The sequence below is a fragment of the Theropithecus gelada genome, chromosome 9, assembly GCF_003255815.1.
Source record: "Theropithecus gelada isolate Dixy chromosome 9, Tgel_1.0, whole genome shotgun sequence".
NCBI lineage: Eukaryota > Metazoa > Chordata > Mammalia > Primates > Cercopithecidae > Theropithecus > Theropithecus gelada.
Window position 1 is genome coordinate 37,972,735 of NC_037677.1, and position 18,313 is coordinate 37,991,047.

At 36.3% G+C, this 18,313-nt stretch overlaps 1 protein-coding gene across 1 annotated transcript in view; it reads right to left on the reverse strand.

Annotated features, from left to right (window-relative positions):
- MROH9 (maestro heat like repeat family member 9) overlaps positions 1 to 17,942 on the reverse strand; it is a 146,913-nt gene extending 128,971 nt beyond the window's left edge. Inside the window, exons 1-3 of the mRNA XM_025397421.1 lie at positions 17,826 to 17,942; positions 9,406 to 9,467; positions 7,414 to 7,460 (exon numbers count right to left, since the gene is read on the reverse strand). Coding sequence (XP_025253206.1) covers positions 7,414 to 7,460; positions 9,406 to 9,430 — 72 coding nt within the window. The 5' untranslated portion in view covers positions 9,431 to 9,467; positions 17,826 to 17,942. The remainder of the gene's footprint in view (positions 1 to 7,413; positions 7,461 to 9,405; positions 9,468 to 17,825) is intronic.
- Between the last annotated feature and the right edge of the window lie 371 nt (positions 17,943 to 18,313).

Here is an 18,313-nt window from a genome sequence, read left to right on the forward strand (position 1 = left end):
ATATATATATATATGATATATATATATATGTGATAGAATACTACTCAGCCATAAAAAGAAATGAATTAACAGCATTTGCAATGACCTGGATGAGACTAGAGAATATTCTTCTTTTTTTTTTTTTTATACTTTAAGTTCTAGGGTACATGTGCACAATGTGCAGGTTTGTTACAGATGTATACATGTGCCATGTTGGTGTGCTACACACATTAACTCATCATTTACATTACGTATATCACCTAATGCTATCCCTCCCCCGCCACACCTTCCCCACAGTAGGCCCCAGTGTGTGATGTTTCCCTTCCTGTGTCCAAGTGATCTCATTGTTCAATTCCTACCTGTGAGTGAGAACACGTGGTGTTTGGTTTTCTGTTCTTGTGATAGTTTGCTGAGAATGATGGTTTCCAGCTGCATCCATGTCCCTACAAAGGACATGAACTCATCCTTTTTTATGGCTGCATAGTATTCCATGGTGTATATGTGCCACATTTGCTTAATCCAGTCTGTCACTAATGGACATTTGGGTTGATTCCAAGTCTTTGCTATTGTGAATAGTGCTGCAATAAACATACGTGTGCATATGTCTTTATAGCAGAATGATTTATAATCCTTTGGGTATATACCCAGTAATGGGATGGCTGGGTCAAATGGTATTTCTAGTTCTGGATCCTTGAGGAATCGCCACTGTCTTCCACAATGGTTGAACTAGTTTACAGTCCCACCAACGGTGTAAAAGTGTTCCTATTTCGATTGGAGAATATTATTCTAAGTGAAGTAACTCAGGAATAGAAAACCAAACATTGTATGTTCTGTGATATGTGGGAGCTAAACTATGAGGACACAAAGGCATAAGAATGATACAATGGACTTCGGGGACTTGGGAGAAAGAGTGAGAGGGGGGTGGGGATAAAGGCTACAAATATGTTGCAGGGTATACTGCTCAGATGATGGGTGCACCGGTCTCACAAATTACCGCTAAAGAATTTACTCTGTAACCAAACACCACCTGTACCCCAATAACTTATGGGAAAAAAAGACATATAAATGGTGAATAGGAACATGAAAAATGCTCAATATTATCAATATAATAATATTAATTATCAAGGAAATTCAAATTAAAATCACAGTGAGACATTACCTCACACCTGTTAGGATGAGTATTATCAAAAAGATGAAAGATAATAAGAGTTGGTGAGAGTATGGAAAAAAGGAAACCCTTGGATGCATGTAAACCCTTGGCATGAATGTAAATTGGCATGAAACCAACCACATGGAAAACAGTATGGAGATTTCTAAAAAATTAAAAATAGAACTACCATATGATTCAGCAATCCTCTTTATGGTTATTTATCCAAAGAAAATAAAAGCAGGATAGCAAAGAGATATCTTTACTCCCATGTTCATTGCAGCATATTCACAATAGTCAAGATATGAAATCAACCTAAGTGTCCTCTGATAGATGAATTGATACAGAAAATATAATATCAGATATTGAAGACTTCCAAAATTCAAAGCTGTCAAATTGTAAAATTTCTTAAGAATTTACAATTCAATATGTAGCTAATAAGAGTCTCATAAAGAATGGAGAAAACATGAAGAGAAAAATTATCCAATCAATAGTGTAGTATAATTTCTCAGAGATAAATGGCTGGAGCCTTTAGATTGGAAACGTGTGAGTGCCCAGTATATTTGAATTTTAAAAAATTACCAGAGACATTTTTATAAAATTCCAGTTTACCAAAAATAAAGATAAATCTTAAAGGCTTCGACAGAAAGAATCCAGGTGACAAAGGCTAGAGAATCAGACCACCATCATGTTTTCATCAGTCATAATGGATGCCACAAAACAATGTAAGTTATGTGTTCAATTTTTTTTAAGAGAAAATGACTTGTGACCTAGAGATATGGCTGAAGTAGTAATTGCTGATGACTCTTTTCACAGTGCTAGTTTCTTTCTTTCTTTCCTTTCTTTCTTTCTCTCTCTCTCACACACACTCTTCTCTCCCCCTCCCCCCTCCCTCCCTACTTCTTCCTTTCCTTTCCTTTCCTTTCCTTTCCTTTCCTTTCCTTTCCTTTTACTTTTCCTTTTTCCTTTCTTTCCTATTCCTTCCCCCCTCCTTTCTTTTCTTTCTTTCCCTAATCTACATTGCATGACTTTTAAAAATAAGAGCATACCATTTTTGTAAAACTATAAAAGCATTTGAAATTGATCATATATTCACTTCATGAAGAAAATCTCCTTAAGCTCTGAATGTTAGAAACTGTATGGGCCAATGCTGCAAGACTTTATGTTACAAACATAAGAATGGGACAAAAGATGTTTAACACAGTTAGATGAATTCATACTTTACCTTGCACCTACACAAAATGGATCATAAATATAAATGTAAGGCTAAAACTATAAAACCCTTAGAAGAAAACACTCATTTTTGGTTAGAAAAAGGTTTTTTTTCTTTTTAGATGCAACACTAAAACCATGGCCCACAAAATAGAAAAAAATGATAAATTGGACTTGATCAAAACTAAAACCTCTTGCTCTTCAAAAGATACCATTAAGAAAAATAAGACAAACCATATACTGAGAGAATATATTTGCAAATCATTGCAAATCATACATTTTACACTCAATACTGTTTATAAAATACTTCTAAAGATATTGTATGAAGTCCACATGAAGAAAAAACTTTACTAAATATTCAGATAAGCAGAAAGAAAACATGTTTCTAATGATAAGACAATAGTTTAAGGAAGTATTCATAAATTAATCTGTAAATTCAGTGTTTCAACTCAAAATGCCAAGAGAAATTCTGGAAGGAATTTGACAAGTATATATCAAAGTTCCTCTGAAAGTGTAAATAATTAAAAGTAGCTAATACATTTTTGGAAAAAAAATAAGTGGATAGATTACAAAAGATTTTGTGTTTTACATCTGAGCTATCTGCAGTAGTTAAAGATTTGTCTGGTACCTCCTTTACTGCTATAATTTGATGTATTGGCATTGCCTACCTCTGCTGAAGTTAAAAGCTGCTGCTTGCTGCTGCTGCTGCCTCTGCCATCTGTCAAAGGCATTGATACCGTTGCTAGTGCTTCTTGATTACAGCCCCATGGCTGCGGTAACCCATTAGCAAAAGAGCCAGGTTCTGCACAAAAGGTGCTCTCACTTTATAGCTAAAGTCACAGGTGACTGAATTCACTCTCATCATTTTCAGATGGTCATTATTGCTATTTTACAACAGCCCTGTCTTTGTAGGACTTAGCAGCTGGGACTGTGCTATTAATATAGTGAGAAGCACTCATCAACCTCTCGTACTAGCCCACTGTCTTTTAATCACTTTCACACACTTTGATAATCTTCAGCTAGGAGGTGTCTTTCCCTGCAGGCTCTTCCATCCTGCTAGTCCTGCCTTATCTTGAGTGGCCCATGCCTCGATGCTAGCAAGAACTCAGTTTCTACATCAAGCAAGTTTGTGTTTTGTTTCCAACAAGCCATTTGATTGTCTCCTTCTCTCTTCTTGCAACTCCTATTTCCAACCTAAGTCTGTGTCATTCTTTTGAATATAATTGGGTTTCTGAAGTTGGCCTTTTCCACAGCTAAGAGAAATGTAGATTCTGTTGCTGAAAAACAAATTAAGACCTGGAATGGTAGTCCAGTTTTTGCTTTCTTAGAACCAGTTTTACTATGCATGCTTAGGAGTTGGTTCACTAACTCCTGTTATTCATCAATAGAGACAAATTGATGGAGTTAATTTGTTTCTGTAATTGGAATGCCATAATTAACTATTTGCACTTTCTAAATTTTCTGTGCACTTTGTATTTTCAACAAAACTCCTTATCACACTATTGGCAATAATTGTGTTTGGACTATTGTGCTTCTCTAATAGTATATACATGTAATTAGATCAAAATTTAGTGTGATCATCTCTAACTGATGGCAAATCTCTATTTTAAAATTCCTTCAAATCCACATAGGAAGATATCTTTCCATTTTTTCGTCAGGACCCCCTCCCACACTAGGGGAAAAAAAGAGGAATTTTCAGTGGCTTAGAGACAAAGAAAAACAATTTGATGATATAAAAATAAAGGCTAAAAGAAAATAAAGAATAAAAATTAAGACAAAATGGAGGATTTAAGGCTGAGGGACATTTACAAACATGCATCGTAAACAGCCCCTTTACAAGAGCAAAAGATGGATTGTAAATATAGACTATATCAAAATATAGATATAGTTTGATCCAGCAATAAAACTTAGATTATTCATAGAAGCATGTTTTTGAATGGACTTTTAAAGTAATATACCTTATTTATTTATTTATTTGAACATGTGAAAAGGTAATACACATGCATGTGCAGTACAGTACAAAAGCGTAAACAGTGAACAATGTTTTCAAGTCTTCCCCTTCTCTAGCTCCCATCCTCTAATTTCCATCCCCAGAATCTACAGTTGTTACTGCTTTCCTGTGCATTCTCCTAGCAATAGAATATGCAGATATAAGAATGTCAATGATACTCTTTTGTGAGCAGTTTTAGCCTCCAAGGTATATATATAGGAATTGGTTCTATGTTTTCCTGTAACTGCTGCCACTGTGCTCTGTTCTTCTTCTCTGCCAACTCCCTTGCCCTATCTTTCCCTGATAGATGGCTGTCTCCCTTATGGACTATTCTAAGTCTCATTTCATTAATTCTCCATCTTGTTTTGGTTATTAATACAGTCTCATCATTATTGTTAGTACTAAATCCTGTTTATTTAAAATCTTCAACTTTATTGTTTGTTCAAAAGTCTTCCTTGATACCCAGAGCAAGCAAGGATTTTGGTTTTAGGGTAAACACAGTATAGCTTAGTGCTTAGACCAGCAACTCTGCAGCCACTTGCTAACTATGTGACTATGAGCCGGTCACTTTCTGCCTATGTTTCCCCATTTTCAGGGTAGTACTTACCCCACAGGGCTGTTGTGGGGATTAAATGAGCTGTTCATTTAAAGCACTTAGAGTCTGCCTAACATGTTATTGGTACTATGTAAGTTTTAGCTATTTTTACTATCATTGGAATGGGGAAGGGATTTCCCTCTCTCACACCTCTCTGTACTCTGTTCCCTTTCTCATATTCCCTGTCTTTGTATCTCTGGAGTTGTGGGTGGCTGAGGAATTAGGGGAAATATGTTTCCTTTTTGGTCCATCCATGAAATAATTTATTGTCCCCTTCCTGTTGGTGATTCGTTCTGGCACAGCAGGTGGTGCCCCCAACAGCCCTGCTGATGAAGAACTCAATCTACTAGGGGAGTGTCACTTTCAAGGTCCAGCTACATGTTCTGGAAGATCCCCACTGTGCTGTGTTTTGGTTTTTTGTTTTTGAATTTTGAAGCACCAGCCCACTTTACCCAGGTGCAGGGGTTCCCAACAGCCATCAGCCCTCAAGTATACACTGCAACTCAGATGTCTGTTATTACTTATAATGAGTATCTTTGTGTTTCATCATCTATAATTTTGATGGAGCAACACCACTCTCCTGATTAAATAAGTCACCAAGGTTTTGAACTTTTTAGCAAAGCTTAAAGGAACTTTCATGACTAAGTCTGTGCTTACCCCTCTATCCACAACTCCTATCATTTCCTCTTGAACAGTCTTCATTCTAGATACACCTTTTGTCTTAGATGGATGCTACAGGGTGCTGTTTAGACCACCCCTCTCCATTTCAGTACTGAAATACTTTTTCCACAACTTGTGGAAGTGTTGGCAGCTGAGAGCTCTTAGATAAGTATTCTTGAGAATTCTCTTAGCCAAAGAGCCTTCCTACCTAAGATCACATCCCCTCTCTGGGAGCAACCTACATCTAATGACTAGTTGACATGGTGAAATAAAGACCAAACCTCCTTGCCGCAAAGAGGGTCAACTTTGAAAGGTCATCCCAGTTACAGAGCACCCTGCAGAAGTAGCTGAGACCTATTTTGCAAGTGCATTGCAGTTCAACACCTCCTTGTACTTAATCCTGCTTCCTTCACTTTGCCTCCACTACTAATCCCCAAGTATTGATCCAAAGAGCACATCCACTGTTATTTTAGAGTCTACTTCCTGGGGAACCATAGCTAAAATCTATAATTCTACAAATGTATGTTGCTTTTTCTTTCTCCATGCCTTTACAGGTGCTGTTTCCTCTTCTTGGAATGTACTTCACCTTCATCTAGGCATTCTACTCATCCTTCAAAGTCCAGCTCAAATATTCTCTGGCCCAAAGTCATATTTGAATGTCCCTCCAAATGTACTTCTATCATTTCCTGAATATTGTAACTTCTTCATAACTTGTAGCAGTTTCTAACTACTGAATTTTTTGTAAATCTCTCCCATTGGACTATAAGGAATTTGGGGCTAGTGTTTGAGTTTTATTCAACTTAGTTTCTCAAAAGATAGCATAATATTTAATGCATAGCAGATTATCAATAAATATTTATTGAATGAATGAATGAGTGATTGAGTGTAATTCTAAACTGCCTCTTTCTGACTCTATGAACTATACAAATGGGAAAGGATTAAATGACCCTGTGTAATAGAATATGATTTTATTAACACCTCTCCTCATGTCTTGGCTGGAAAAGTCAATTTGTCCACCAAATGTTATCAATGTTTTGCTTTAATTATCAGCAACTTCGACCTATGGATTATGAAGGAAGTCTATAAAAGTTTTAATATCCACACTGAAGTATCTCTTTTCTTAAGGTAGAAGATTACATATTTTCTTATGGTAGCCCTCCCCTATTTCTTCTGTATTAATTTGGATGTGGATTAAAATGATGGTAGGGTCTATTAGAGGTTCAGAATTTTAATACAATTTTGAAAAATAACTGGGTGAATATCCACTAAGACAATACCGTGCTACATACACACTGCAGAGAACACAAAGATGAATAGTCACAATCTCTGCTCTCAAAAGATCAAAGACAAGAAATTTGCAAAAGACCTAGAAAACAATAAGATAAATGGAAAAGGAAAGATGCAAACTAGAATGGCTCTCAAATAAGGAAATAATATCATTCAATAGAGACTAGGTAGAAAGGGCTTCAGTTTGACGGGAAGGGTTTCCACAGTGATGATGGAAGGTAAAATATGAGTGAGGAGACTATCCTAGAGACCAGTCAGTTGATGGAGGATGGGTGGGATAAATAGTAGCATGGGTAAAGAGTTTCATCCTTTTAAATTAGTACTGAAGGTCATTTTCAGGAGCATGAGAGAGTGAAGAAGAAATGACGCTGCAGGGACATACAGGTAAAAACAATTTTTAACCAAATTGCCTTTTTTTCCCTTTCTACCCCAACACATGTACTTTAAACATTACTTGTAACATCCTTGTAATGGAAACAGTTAAAAAGTTATTTTTTCCAAGAGATTTCAATTACATTGATATCCTTATAGAATATCACTTACCATGTGGTGCCATTTCACACTGTATTGCAGAATCTGGAGACTACTCACTAGCCAGAAAGAAGGAGATTAGTTAAAAAGGAATGAACATAGCCTCTTATCATCTTAGTGGAGCCTCATTTCCAAATCTGAAGCTACTATGACCTTAATGTCAAAACCCAACAAGGACATCCACACACACACTAAAACTATAGACAAATTTACTGTGAGTATTACTGGACAACACTTAACCACAAAGATTAGCAGGCAGACTATGGCAGCACATTACAAGAATGAAACACTATGCCCTAGTAGTATTTATTACATAGAGGATGGTTCAATAAAAGAGAATCTATAATACAATTCTCAACATTAATTGCTAAAGAAGAAATTCTACACAATAATTTTTGAGTTCCAAATTTATAAGATTTTAAATACAAACTTGATAACATTTTTAAATAAAATGGCTATGTAGTTCATGTCTTAATGTGACAGATAAAAAAGAGGGTACCAGGTGTAATTAGAAAATAAATAGAGCATTCTTATTAAGGTAAAGAATAAAACAAAGATTACCATTACTACCACCATCATTTACCATTTCTGGAAGTACCATCAAATATTATTTTAAAATAGAAATAAATGCATATATTAAAATTGGAAAGAAAAATATAATTTTGTTTGAATTATAACTTCATGGGAAAAAGTATGAGGGGCTTTTAAATTTTCAATGTTATCAAAATAATTTAATTATAAGTAGAGTTATCAGTTACTGAAATGATTGATAAAATTGCCTTATGAAATTTTTAGAACCTGTTATGTTTTCCTTTGCTTGCTTGGAGGAGGTAGCCCTTTGATAATTATTTTATGTCTTCTATTTTAATTGGTATATTTAGATTTTCTAGATCTTCTTTGATTCTTTTTTTTAAAATAAACTTTTTATTTCAGAGCTATAGGAAAGTTACAAAGACAGTAAATTCTCATGTATCCTTCAACCAGTTCCCCCCAGTGTTAACTAAAATCTTACATAATCATGGCATATTTTTCAAAACTAAGAAATTACCATTATTACAATTACATTAACTAAAATTCAGACTTTATTTGGATTTCACCTATTTTTCCACTAATATCCTTTTGTTATAGGATCCAGTCCAGGATTCCATGCTGCATTTAGTCAGCATATCTCCCCAGTTTCCTCTGATCTCCAAAAGTTTAGCAATCTTTCCTTGTTTATGACCTTGACAGTTTTGAAGAGTACTGGTTAGGTATTTTGTAAAATGTACCTCTATTTGTATTTATCTGACTTTTTTCCCACATAATTAGACTGGGAATATAGCTTTGAGGAAAAAATATTACAGAGTGAATGCCTGCCTGTCTCATCATGAAAAAAATACAAGATTTGAATTTATTTATTAGTACTACTATTTTTCTCTTCCTGAATTCAAATATTCAACTTCATCTTTATATGGGTCATTTTCTTTCTGCCATCCTTAGATTTATTTTGTTTTATTTGTATAACTTCTTGCTTTCAATACTTGATTTCATTATTCTCATTTTTTTCTGGTTTATTTTTCTAAGTATTAAAGGCTGTAAAGTTTTCTCTGTGACCCCTTTGGCTGTATACTATAGAGTTTGATATGTAGTATTATCAATACTTTGTAGTTTCCTATTAATTTCCTCTTTGACCCAACAATTGTTTAAAATAGAAAGTTTACTTGACAAGTGATAGGTTGTTTTTCGCTTGTTTCATAAATTCATTGTTAGTTTCTAATTTTTTGCACCGTAATCAGAGAATATGTCTTCTATTTCTACTTTTTGGAATTTATACAGAAATTTCTAGCCTAATACATGGTTACGTTTGTGAATGTTCTTTGGTCATTAGGGAAAAAAAGGTACATTCTTTGTTATCATGGATACAGAATAATGTATAGTTTTCTCTCTGTCATCTGTCACTCATACACACACATATACACAAAAATGCCTCCTCCTATCTCTATCTATTATGTCCTAAAGACTTACTTGCTTTTGGATTCTTTGCCGACATGCTGACAGAGGTGAATTAAAGTCTTCTACTACTAATGCTGCAAAAGAGTATCATGTATTAATACATAAACCAGAAACTTTCCTACAGTTTTTTTTGCTCTATCAATTTAGATGGTACTATGATATATAGTATATGGATTGTGTTAATTTTCTATAGCTATGCATCAATTTATCAAAATTTAATGGCTTAAAAATACCTAGTTATTATAGTGTCTTAGGTCAGAAGGTTCAGTCTCAGTTTAGCTGTAGTCTGCTCAGGGTCTCACACAGATGGACTCAGGATGTCAACTGGGAGTGCTATCTCATTTGAGGCTCAGAGTTCTCTTTCAAGGTCAGTTAGATTGTTGGGAAAATTTAATTGTTTGAGGCTGTCAGATTAAAGACCCTATTACTTTGTTGGCTGTGGCTGAGGGCAATACTCAGCATCTAGAAGCCGTGTACGGTTTCTTGCCATATGACCTGTTCCAGAGGCCATCTCATGCTACCAGTCTCCAACTTCTGTCTCCAACCTCCAGACTCAGACTTAAAAGGGTCATGTGATTAGGACAGGCCACTCAAATACTCTTCCTTTTAACTCAAAGATAGCTGATTAGTAACCTTAATTATAGCTGTACAATTCCTTCTTCCACATTATATAACATAATCATGAGAATGATTTCCCATCATATTCAGAGCTTCATCCCATACCCTTCCTTAATATTTCAGCTTCAAGTGGAGGGATTGATATAAGACATGGATACTAGGGGACAGGAATATTGGGAGCCATCTTAAAATTCTTCTTACTACATAGATTTTCATAATTATTTTATCATCATAATGGATTATGAACTTTTTCATAATGTGATACATTTAAAAAATCACCTTTACTGCCTTAAAGCTTATTTTAAAGCTTGAAATTCAAGTTTGTCTGAATTATGATCCCAACACCTACTTTGTGGTTGTTTACACTTTTTTGGTATTCCTTTCTTCCATCTTTTTATTTGCAACCTTTTTGAGATACTTTGTTTTATATATGCCTCTAGTATGTAACATATTGCTGGACTCTATTAGTGATTTAACTATATTTCTTTCTCTTTATACGTAAGTTCAATCTCTTGTCATTTATTCCATAACAGATTTTGTCACTGTATTTTATATGTGCTTTTATTGTTGTTGTTGTTACCTTGAAATATCTTATTATTTGATGTTTTTCTCCTCACTTTGTATGTGTGTGATGTGGTATTTTTGTGTGTTTCTTTAATACGAAAGGTTTATATTCCTGTTGTGATAATGTTTAGGATTACAATAACTTCTTATATTTTTTCCTCACAACTTTAGACAGAATCTGTTGATTTCCAACTATGAGCAAAGATGAAATTAGTTCATTTCTATTTTCTCTGTCACTCCTCTTAAAATTTTAGTTGATTTTATTAGTGAAACCTTCATGCATTTGTGTTTATATTGCTTGTTTACTTTAATAACCCCTAGGTTTTAAAAATGAAATCAATGTGTTTATTAACTTTCTCCTTATCTTTTATTTTTGTTATAATTGTTATTAGCAATATCACTTTTATACTTTCAAGATGTATAATATTTACATTCAGTTATGTAACAATAATCCTACTTCCTTTATGTCTTAGCCCTTCATGTAACAGATTCTGTGCATACTGCCAGACTTTCCCCATTCATTTCTTGTTGAGCTAAAGTTCATTTTCTTTGACTTTATTTAAGAGAGACTCATGAGAATCACATTCCTTGATTTTTTTTTCACATTAAAACTGTTACACTGAGTTAAAGTTTGGCTGCATATAATATTCTTGAGCTATAATGTTTTCATAAGCGTTTTACAGACATTGTTCCATTGTCATCTAGCACTGTTGTGGAAAAGGCTAAGGTTAGCTACTTTTTTTGTCTCCTATATAGATCAAATGAACCTTTTTCTCCCTCTCTGGATTTCCAAAGGATTCCTTGTTTATTTTTGAAATTAAGTAACTTTACAAGGAAAGAGCTCATCATTGACTGACTTAATTTTTCTAGGGACATAGTCTGCTTTTGAATCTATATGTTCATGAAACATTTTATTAAATTTTATTTACATATTTTCTTCTCCTCTGTTATTTTGGTTCTCTTCTTTAGTGATACCAGTTATGCTTATATTTTGTCTCGTTTCTGAAGTCTTTCTAGCTTACCTCAGTCTGGTCCTTAATTCTCCTTAGCACGTTTTTACCAATATTCATTTTCTTTGCACTGTTTCCAACATTGCTTTTGGCCTTTTCAGAGTATTTTTAACATTCCATTTTTTTTCCTGAGCTTCACTATATCTTTCCTAAATTCTTACGTATCTACTTTGAGATCACATTTTATAGATAAAATCACTCCATTAAATTAAAACAGTTTTTCATCTGCCATTTGATATTTTTCCAGTTTTAATTGTCATTGATTTTTTTTACTTTTCTACTTTTTTCTTGTAAAATATTTGTTTAGATCCTGTATTGATTCTTTTAAAATTATTGCCTATTAGAATAAATTGGGCTACTTCCAAATCAAATATTTTCAGGACTTTCACCTTGAGGAATGTTCCTCTTGATCCAGCATAGTATGCATAAATTTGCTCTTTTAGCTTTACTTTCCCCCAACTATTTCACCCTGGCAGCATTAGAGCTACNTGGACCAAAAAGTGGCCCATGAGGAGAAAGTTAGAAATGTCAGACCTGTATAGCTTAAGGCAGAAAAGGGATTCAAAGGCTTAGGGAGATTGGAATGTTAGAGTGAATTTGTCATTTACAACCTAGTCCCTCATGCTGGGAGTGTCCAGAAGGCACATCTTTCACCACTACAGCAAGCAATTTGTGAGGGAAGTCCCAGCATCCTTGAGGAGCTCTGTGCTTGCTCTTTTCTGTAGATCAGACCCTACTATGGTGGAAACTGCAGCCATTGAATGGAGAAATATAAATGTGATGAGGATAATTGGATTTCAGAGTGGCAGGGGCAAAGGGGCAAGCTCAACAGCCAATGGAAAGATGAGTGTAGTTGACTTAATGAATAACAAAAACTCAAAGCAGCAGTCAAAATAGTCTGCCTCTTGTGAACCTATGGTATTGGCTAGTTGATCATGGTGTTCCTAGAAGTTAAACAGATAGGAGGCCTATTAAATTCTTATTTGATTTGTGTAAGCATAAAAGTTCTAGGTCAAGTAAACAAAAATCTAACCTAAATAAAAAATTAAGTCATGATTCCTCAATCATTTCCCAGACTTAAGCTGGCTTATAAAGCCCAGAATTCCTTGAGTGAAGGGGAGGCAGGGTCCCTTTGAAGAAGGACCTTAGTATACTACCAAAATTTATACTGTGAATCTTTCTCCCGGACTGCCACAAAGGGACCTTTGGCCTTTTCCAGGGTAAGTGTGCCTTGGGGAAAGGAGATAATCAGAACTTTTGGGAAGTACTAGACAATGGTTCTGAACTGGCAATAATTCCAGGAAACCCAAAATGTCATTCTGGCCGTCCAGTCAGAATAGGGAATTAGGGAGGTCAGCAGTTCAATGGAGTGTAGCTCAGGTCCTTCTAACAGTGGGTCCAGTGTGTCCCCAAATCCATCCTCAGTTAGTACAGAGTTATTTGTTATAACTGAGGTTATTTCCTCAGTTCTGGAATGCATAATTGGAATGGACATGCTGAGTAGCTAGTGGAATCCCCATGCTGCTTGCTGGAGCTGTAAAGTGAGGGATATTATGGCGAGAAAAGCCACATGGAAGCCACAAGAACTGCCTCTACCTAGGAACATAGTAAGCTGGAATCTATACTGCATTCCTGGAGGGATTGCAGAGATTAGTGCCATCATCAAGGACTTGAATGATTCAGAGGTGGTCATTCCCACCACATCCCTATTTAAATTATCTATTTGGACTGTGAAGAAGATAGATCTTAGAGACTGACAGTGGATTACTGTAAACTTAACCAGGTGGTAACTCCAAATACAGTTTCTGTCCCGGGTGTGATTTCATTGCTTGAGCAAATTGACATATTCCCTGGTACCTGGTATGCAGCTATCAATCTGGCAAATGCTTTTTTCCTCCATCCCTTTCAGTAAGGTGCACATGAAGTAGTTTGTCTTCAGCTGGCAAGGCCAGCAATACACCTTCACTGTTCTACCACAGGGGCATGTCAACTCTCCAGCTCTATGTTATAATTTAGTTTTCAGGAGTCTTGATCACTTGCCCATCCACAAACATCACACTGGTTCATTATATTGATGACATTGTGCTTACTGGACTTTCTGAACAAGAAGTAGCAATACTCTAAACTTATGGCAGGACCCCTGTGTGCCAGAGGGTGGGAAATAAATCTGACAAAAATTCAGGGGCCTTCTATCTCAGTGAAATTTCTTGGAGTCCAGTAGTGTGGAGCATGTTGAGAAATCCCTTCTAAGGTTAAAGGTAACTTGTTGTATCTGGCACCTTCTAAAACCAAAAAAGAAGCAGAATGCCCAGTGGACCTCTACAGATTTTGGGCAACATATTTCTCATCTGGGTGTGTTACTCCAGCACATTCACCAAGTGTTTAAAAAGCTGCTAATTTAAATGGAGCCCATAATAAAAGAAGACTCTGAAACAGGTCCAGGCTGCTGTACAATCTGCTCTGGTACTTGGACAATAGGATCCAGCAGATCCAATGGTGCTTGATGTATCAGTGGCAGGTAATGATGCTTTTTAGAGCCTTTGGCAGTGAATTGAAGTGCAAGCCCCCAGGATTTTGGAGCAAAGCCTTACTCTCCTCTGCAGATAATTAGTCATCTTTTGAGAGACAGCCTTTGACATGCTACTAAGCCTTAGTAGAGACTGAATGCTTGACCATGTGGCACCAAGTTACCATGTGACCTGAGCTGCTTATCATGAACTTGGTGTTATCCAACCCACCAAGCCATAAAGTTGGGTGTGCACAGAAGTATTCCATCATCAAATGGAAGTGATCTATATATGATCAGGCATGAGCAGGTCTTGAAGGCACATGTAAATTACATAAAGAAGTGGTCAAAAGCCCATGATCCTTCCTCCTGCTACCCTGCCTTCTCTTTATTTGCCTGCAACTATGGCCTCGTGGGGAGTTCCCTATGATCAATTGACAGAGGAAGAAAACAGCCTGGTTTACAGATGGTTCTACATGATATACAGATACAACTTGAAAGTGGATGACTGTATCCCGATAGCCCCCTTTTGGGACATCTCTGAAGGACAATGGTCAAGAGAAATATTCCCAGTGGGCAAAACTCCAAGCAGTGCAATCCTCCCTGTAGGCAGAACTTCGAGCACTGAATCTGATTTTTTACTTTGATTGGCAGGAGAAATAGCCAGATGTGTGATTATATACTGATTCATCCACTGTGGCCAATGATTTTTCTAGATGGCCAGAAACTTGGAAGGAACATGATTGGAAAATTGATGAAGAAATTTGAGGGAGAGATATGTGGATAGACATCTCTGAATTAGCAAAAAGTTTAAAGATATTTGTGTTTTCTGTAAATAGTCACCAAAGGGCGATCTCAGCTGAGGATTATTTAATAATCAAGTAGATAGGATGATACATTCTGTAGATACCAATTGGGCTATTTCTTCAGCTACTATTGTCATTACCCAATAATCTCATGATCAATGTAGCCATAGCGTCAGGGATGTAAGTTATGTATGGGTCCAGCAACAAGGACTTTCATTTGTCAAGGATAACCTAACTATAGCCACTACTGAGTGGCCAATATGCCAGTAGCAGAGAAAAACACTGAGTCCTTGATATGGCCCAGAGTGATCAGCCAGCTACCTGGTGCCAGGTTGATTACATTGGACTGCTTCCATCATAGAAGAGGAAGCATTTTGTCCTTACTGAAATAGATACTCTGGATACGGATTTGCCTTCCAGGTATGCAATGCTTCTGCCAAAACTACCATTTGTGGACTTCTAGAATGTCTTATCCACCATCATGTTATTCCACACAGCATTGCTTCCGATCAAGGAACTTACTTCACAGCAAAAGAAGTGGGGCAATCGGCTTATGCTCATGGAATTCACTAGTCTTATCATGTTCCCCACCATCCTAAGCTACTTGTTTGATGGAATGGTGGAATGACCTTTTGAAGACTCAGTTACATCACCAGCTAGATATCAAGACCTAGAAGGGCTGGGGCAAGATTGTCCGGAAAACTGAATATGCTCTGAATGTGTTCAATTTATAGTGCTATTTCTTCTATAACCAGGATTCCTGGGTCTATGGATCAAGGGGTGAAAATAGGAGTTGCACCACTCACTATTATCCTTAGTGACCCACTAGCTTCCTGTTCTTGTGACATTATGCTCTGCTGTCTTAAGACATCTCAGTTCTGGAGGGAAGAATTATTCCATCAGGGGACACAACAATAATTCCATTGAACTGGAAGTTAAGACTGCCACCTGGCCACCTTGGTCTCCTTGTGCTTCTGAGTCAACAGGCTACGAAGGGAGTTATGGTGCTGCTTGGACTGACTGATCCACACTACCAAAGAGAAATTGGACTACTATTCCATAATGGAGGGAAGGAAGAGTATATCTGCAATACAAAAGATCTCTTAGTGTGTCTCTTACTATTTCCTCTTAATTTTGTTCTGAATACATATCTGTGTGTATATATCAGCAAATATTTTTTCTTTTCTTATTCTCTTATCACATAATATAAAATGTAATGACTTCATATTCTAGTATTTAAGTATTGTTAATGTTACATCATATTATTTAAGTTACAGGACATCAAGGAAGAGAGTAGATATCACTGAAGGACTTTGTCTCCTCCTCTGAGAAGGGTTTAGTGCATTTTCATTTGTATGCAAGACATATGTTGGAACAGGAATTGAAAGAAATTAAAGAATGTGTAAGCAGAAACTCAGTTGTATGTAAGAAAACCCAATTCTCCCTGAGAAAGAGAAAGAGCTGGAGCCCTTCAAAATTAACTGCCTGTTTTTCTGTGGCTAGTGAGATTTATCTCGTCTCCTTTCCCAGGCATTGTGACGACCCTGTTTCTCTAGCTGTGCAGGTGCAAGGTCACTAGACAGATAAACTCAAGTCATAAAATGTGTTTTTCTTGAAAAGTAAGAAGTGATGTGATGCATGTCTCAATTAATTGAATAACTGTCTTTGTTTCTCGTTTCTCTTATATGCTTCCCCCTGCACAGATCTCCCCCTGCCCCACGGAATGCTTAAAAGGTAACTTAACTCTTTGCTCAGGGTTCAGTCCTTTGGATGTTAATCCGACTGGGCCGGTGCACCTAAATAATAAATATCCTCCTCAACCCCATCAGTCTCTCTGATTCCTTATCAATCATGCTACATTTCAACATGTTAAATGGAATTATGGGCTTGTTATTGACTTTATTTGGAGATTAAATATGGCTTAAGGATATGTATATGGGTTCCAAATTTTCAATGTGGGAACTCATTATAGTTAGTTAATATTATGTGTCAAACTGAGTGACCCATAGGTTGCCCAGATATCTGGTAAACATTATTTTGGGGTATGTCTGTGAGGGCATTTCCAAAAGAGATTAGCATTTAAATTGGTGTTCTGAGTATAGGAGATGACACTCCCTAATGTGGGTCAACATCTTCCAATCCTTTGAGGGTCTGAATAAAACAAGAAGGCAGAAGAATGCTTAGTTTTCTCTTTGCCTGACTACTTGAGTTGGTACACAAATCTGCTGCCCTCAGTGCTCTGGTTCTCAATCCTCAGAACCAGGCTGGACTTTTTATCATCAATTCTCTTGCTCTCAGGCCTTCAAACTGCACCACTGGATCTCCTCGGTCTCTGTCTTGCAGAAAGCAGAATCTAGGACTTCCTAGCTTCTATTACTGTGTAAACCAATACCTTATAATAAATATATTTATCTATATAGTTGTGGTTTCTCTTCTCCTTACTAATAAGAGAACCCTTACTAGTAAGGCATGAAGTTAGGAGATTAATTAATAAAGACAAATTCTTCCAATTGGCAAATTTGGTAAGATTTCTGGATGAGGGCTCTTAGTAATATAATTTTCTTTCTTTCTTTTTTTTTGCAACCTCCACCTCCTGGATTCAAGTGTTTCTCCTGCCTCAGCCTCCTGAGTAGCTGGGATTACAGGCACCCGCCACCACACCCGGCTAATTTTTATATTTTTAGTAGAGACGAGGTTTCACCAAGTTGCCCAGGATGATCTCGATCTCCTGACCTCATGATCCACCTGCCTCGGCCTTTCCAAAGTGCTGGGATTACTGGCGTGAGCCACCATACCCAGTCAGTAATGTAATTTTCTAATGTATTAATAATTCTTTCTCTTAAGAGAACAAAAATTAAGAAAAATAGTCAGGATTAGAAAAAAAGATAAGCTTTTGACTGACTGAAATATTAATAGGAATTCACTTACATATTTGTAACTTCTCTGTAATCACTGATGAGACAAAGTAGTGAAGAGAAACTCTAGCATATTACCTCTTAGCCAAAGATAAAATACCTAGATAGTTATCAAGCAAGCAAATTCTTTGAAATGTTGACATTTGTCATGGCAACCATATATTTCAAAGATTCCATTCTGGAATGAATGTGGTAGAATGTACTGGCATGCCCAAGTGGCTACGAATACTCACCTGTCATTATTGAGGGGTGGGGAAGTTTCTGGTTTCTATGTTACCAGCACTGAAAGGTAGTTCTGCAGACCAACAGTCCAGTAGAAGCTGGGCAAATGATAAGAATAGAAAATTCACAGAAAAGGAAAACTGAATGGCCAATAAATATTTTAAAAGATTTGTAATCTCACTTAAAGTTATGAAAAAACAAACCACTGAAATATTATTTCTCAGCTAATAAGTTAAAAAATACTAAAATACAAGTAAAAATAATAAAAAATGATAATTT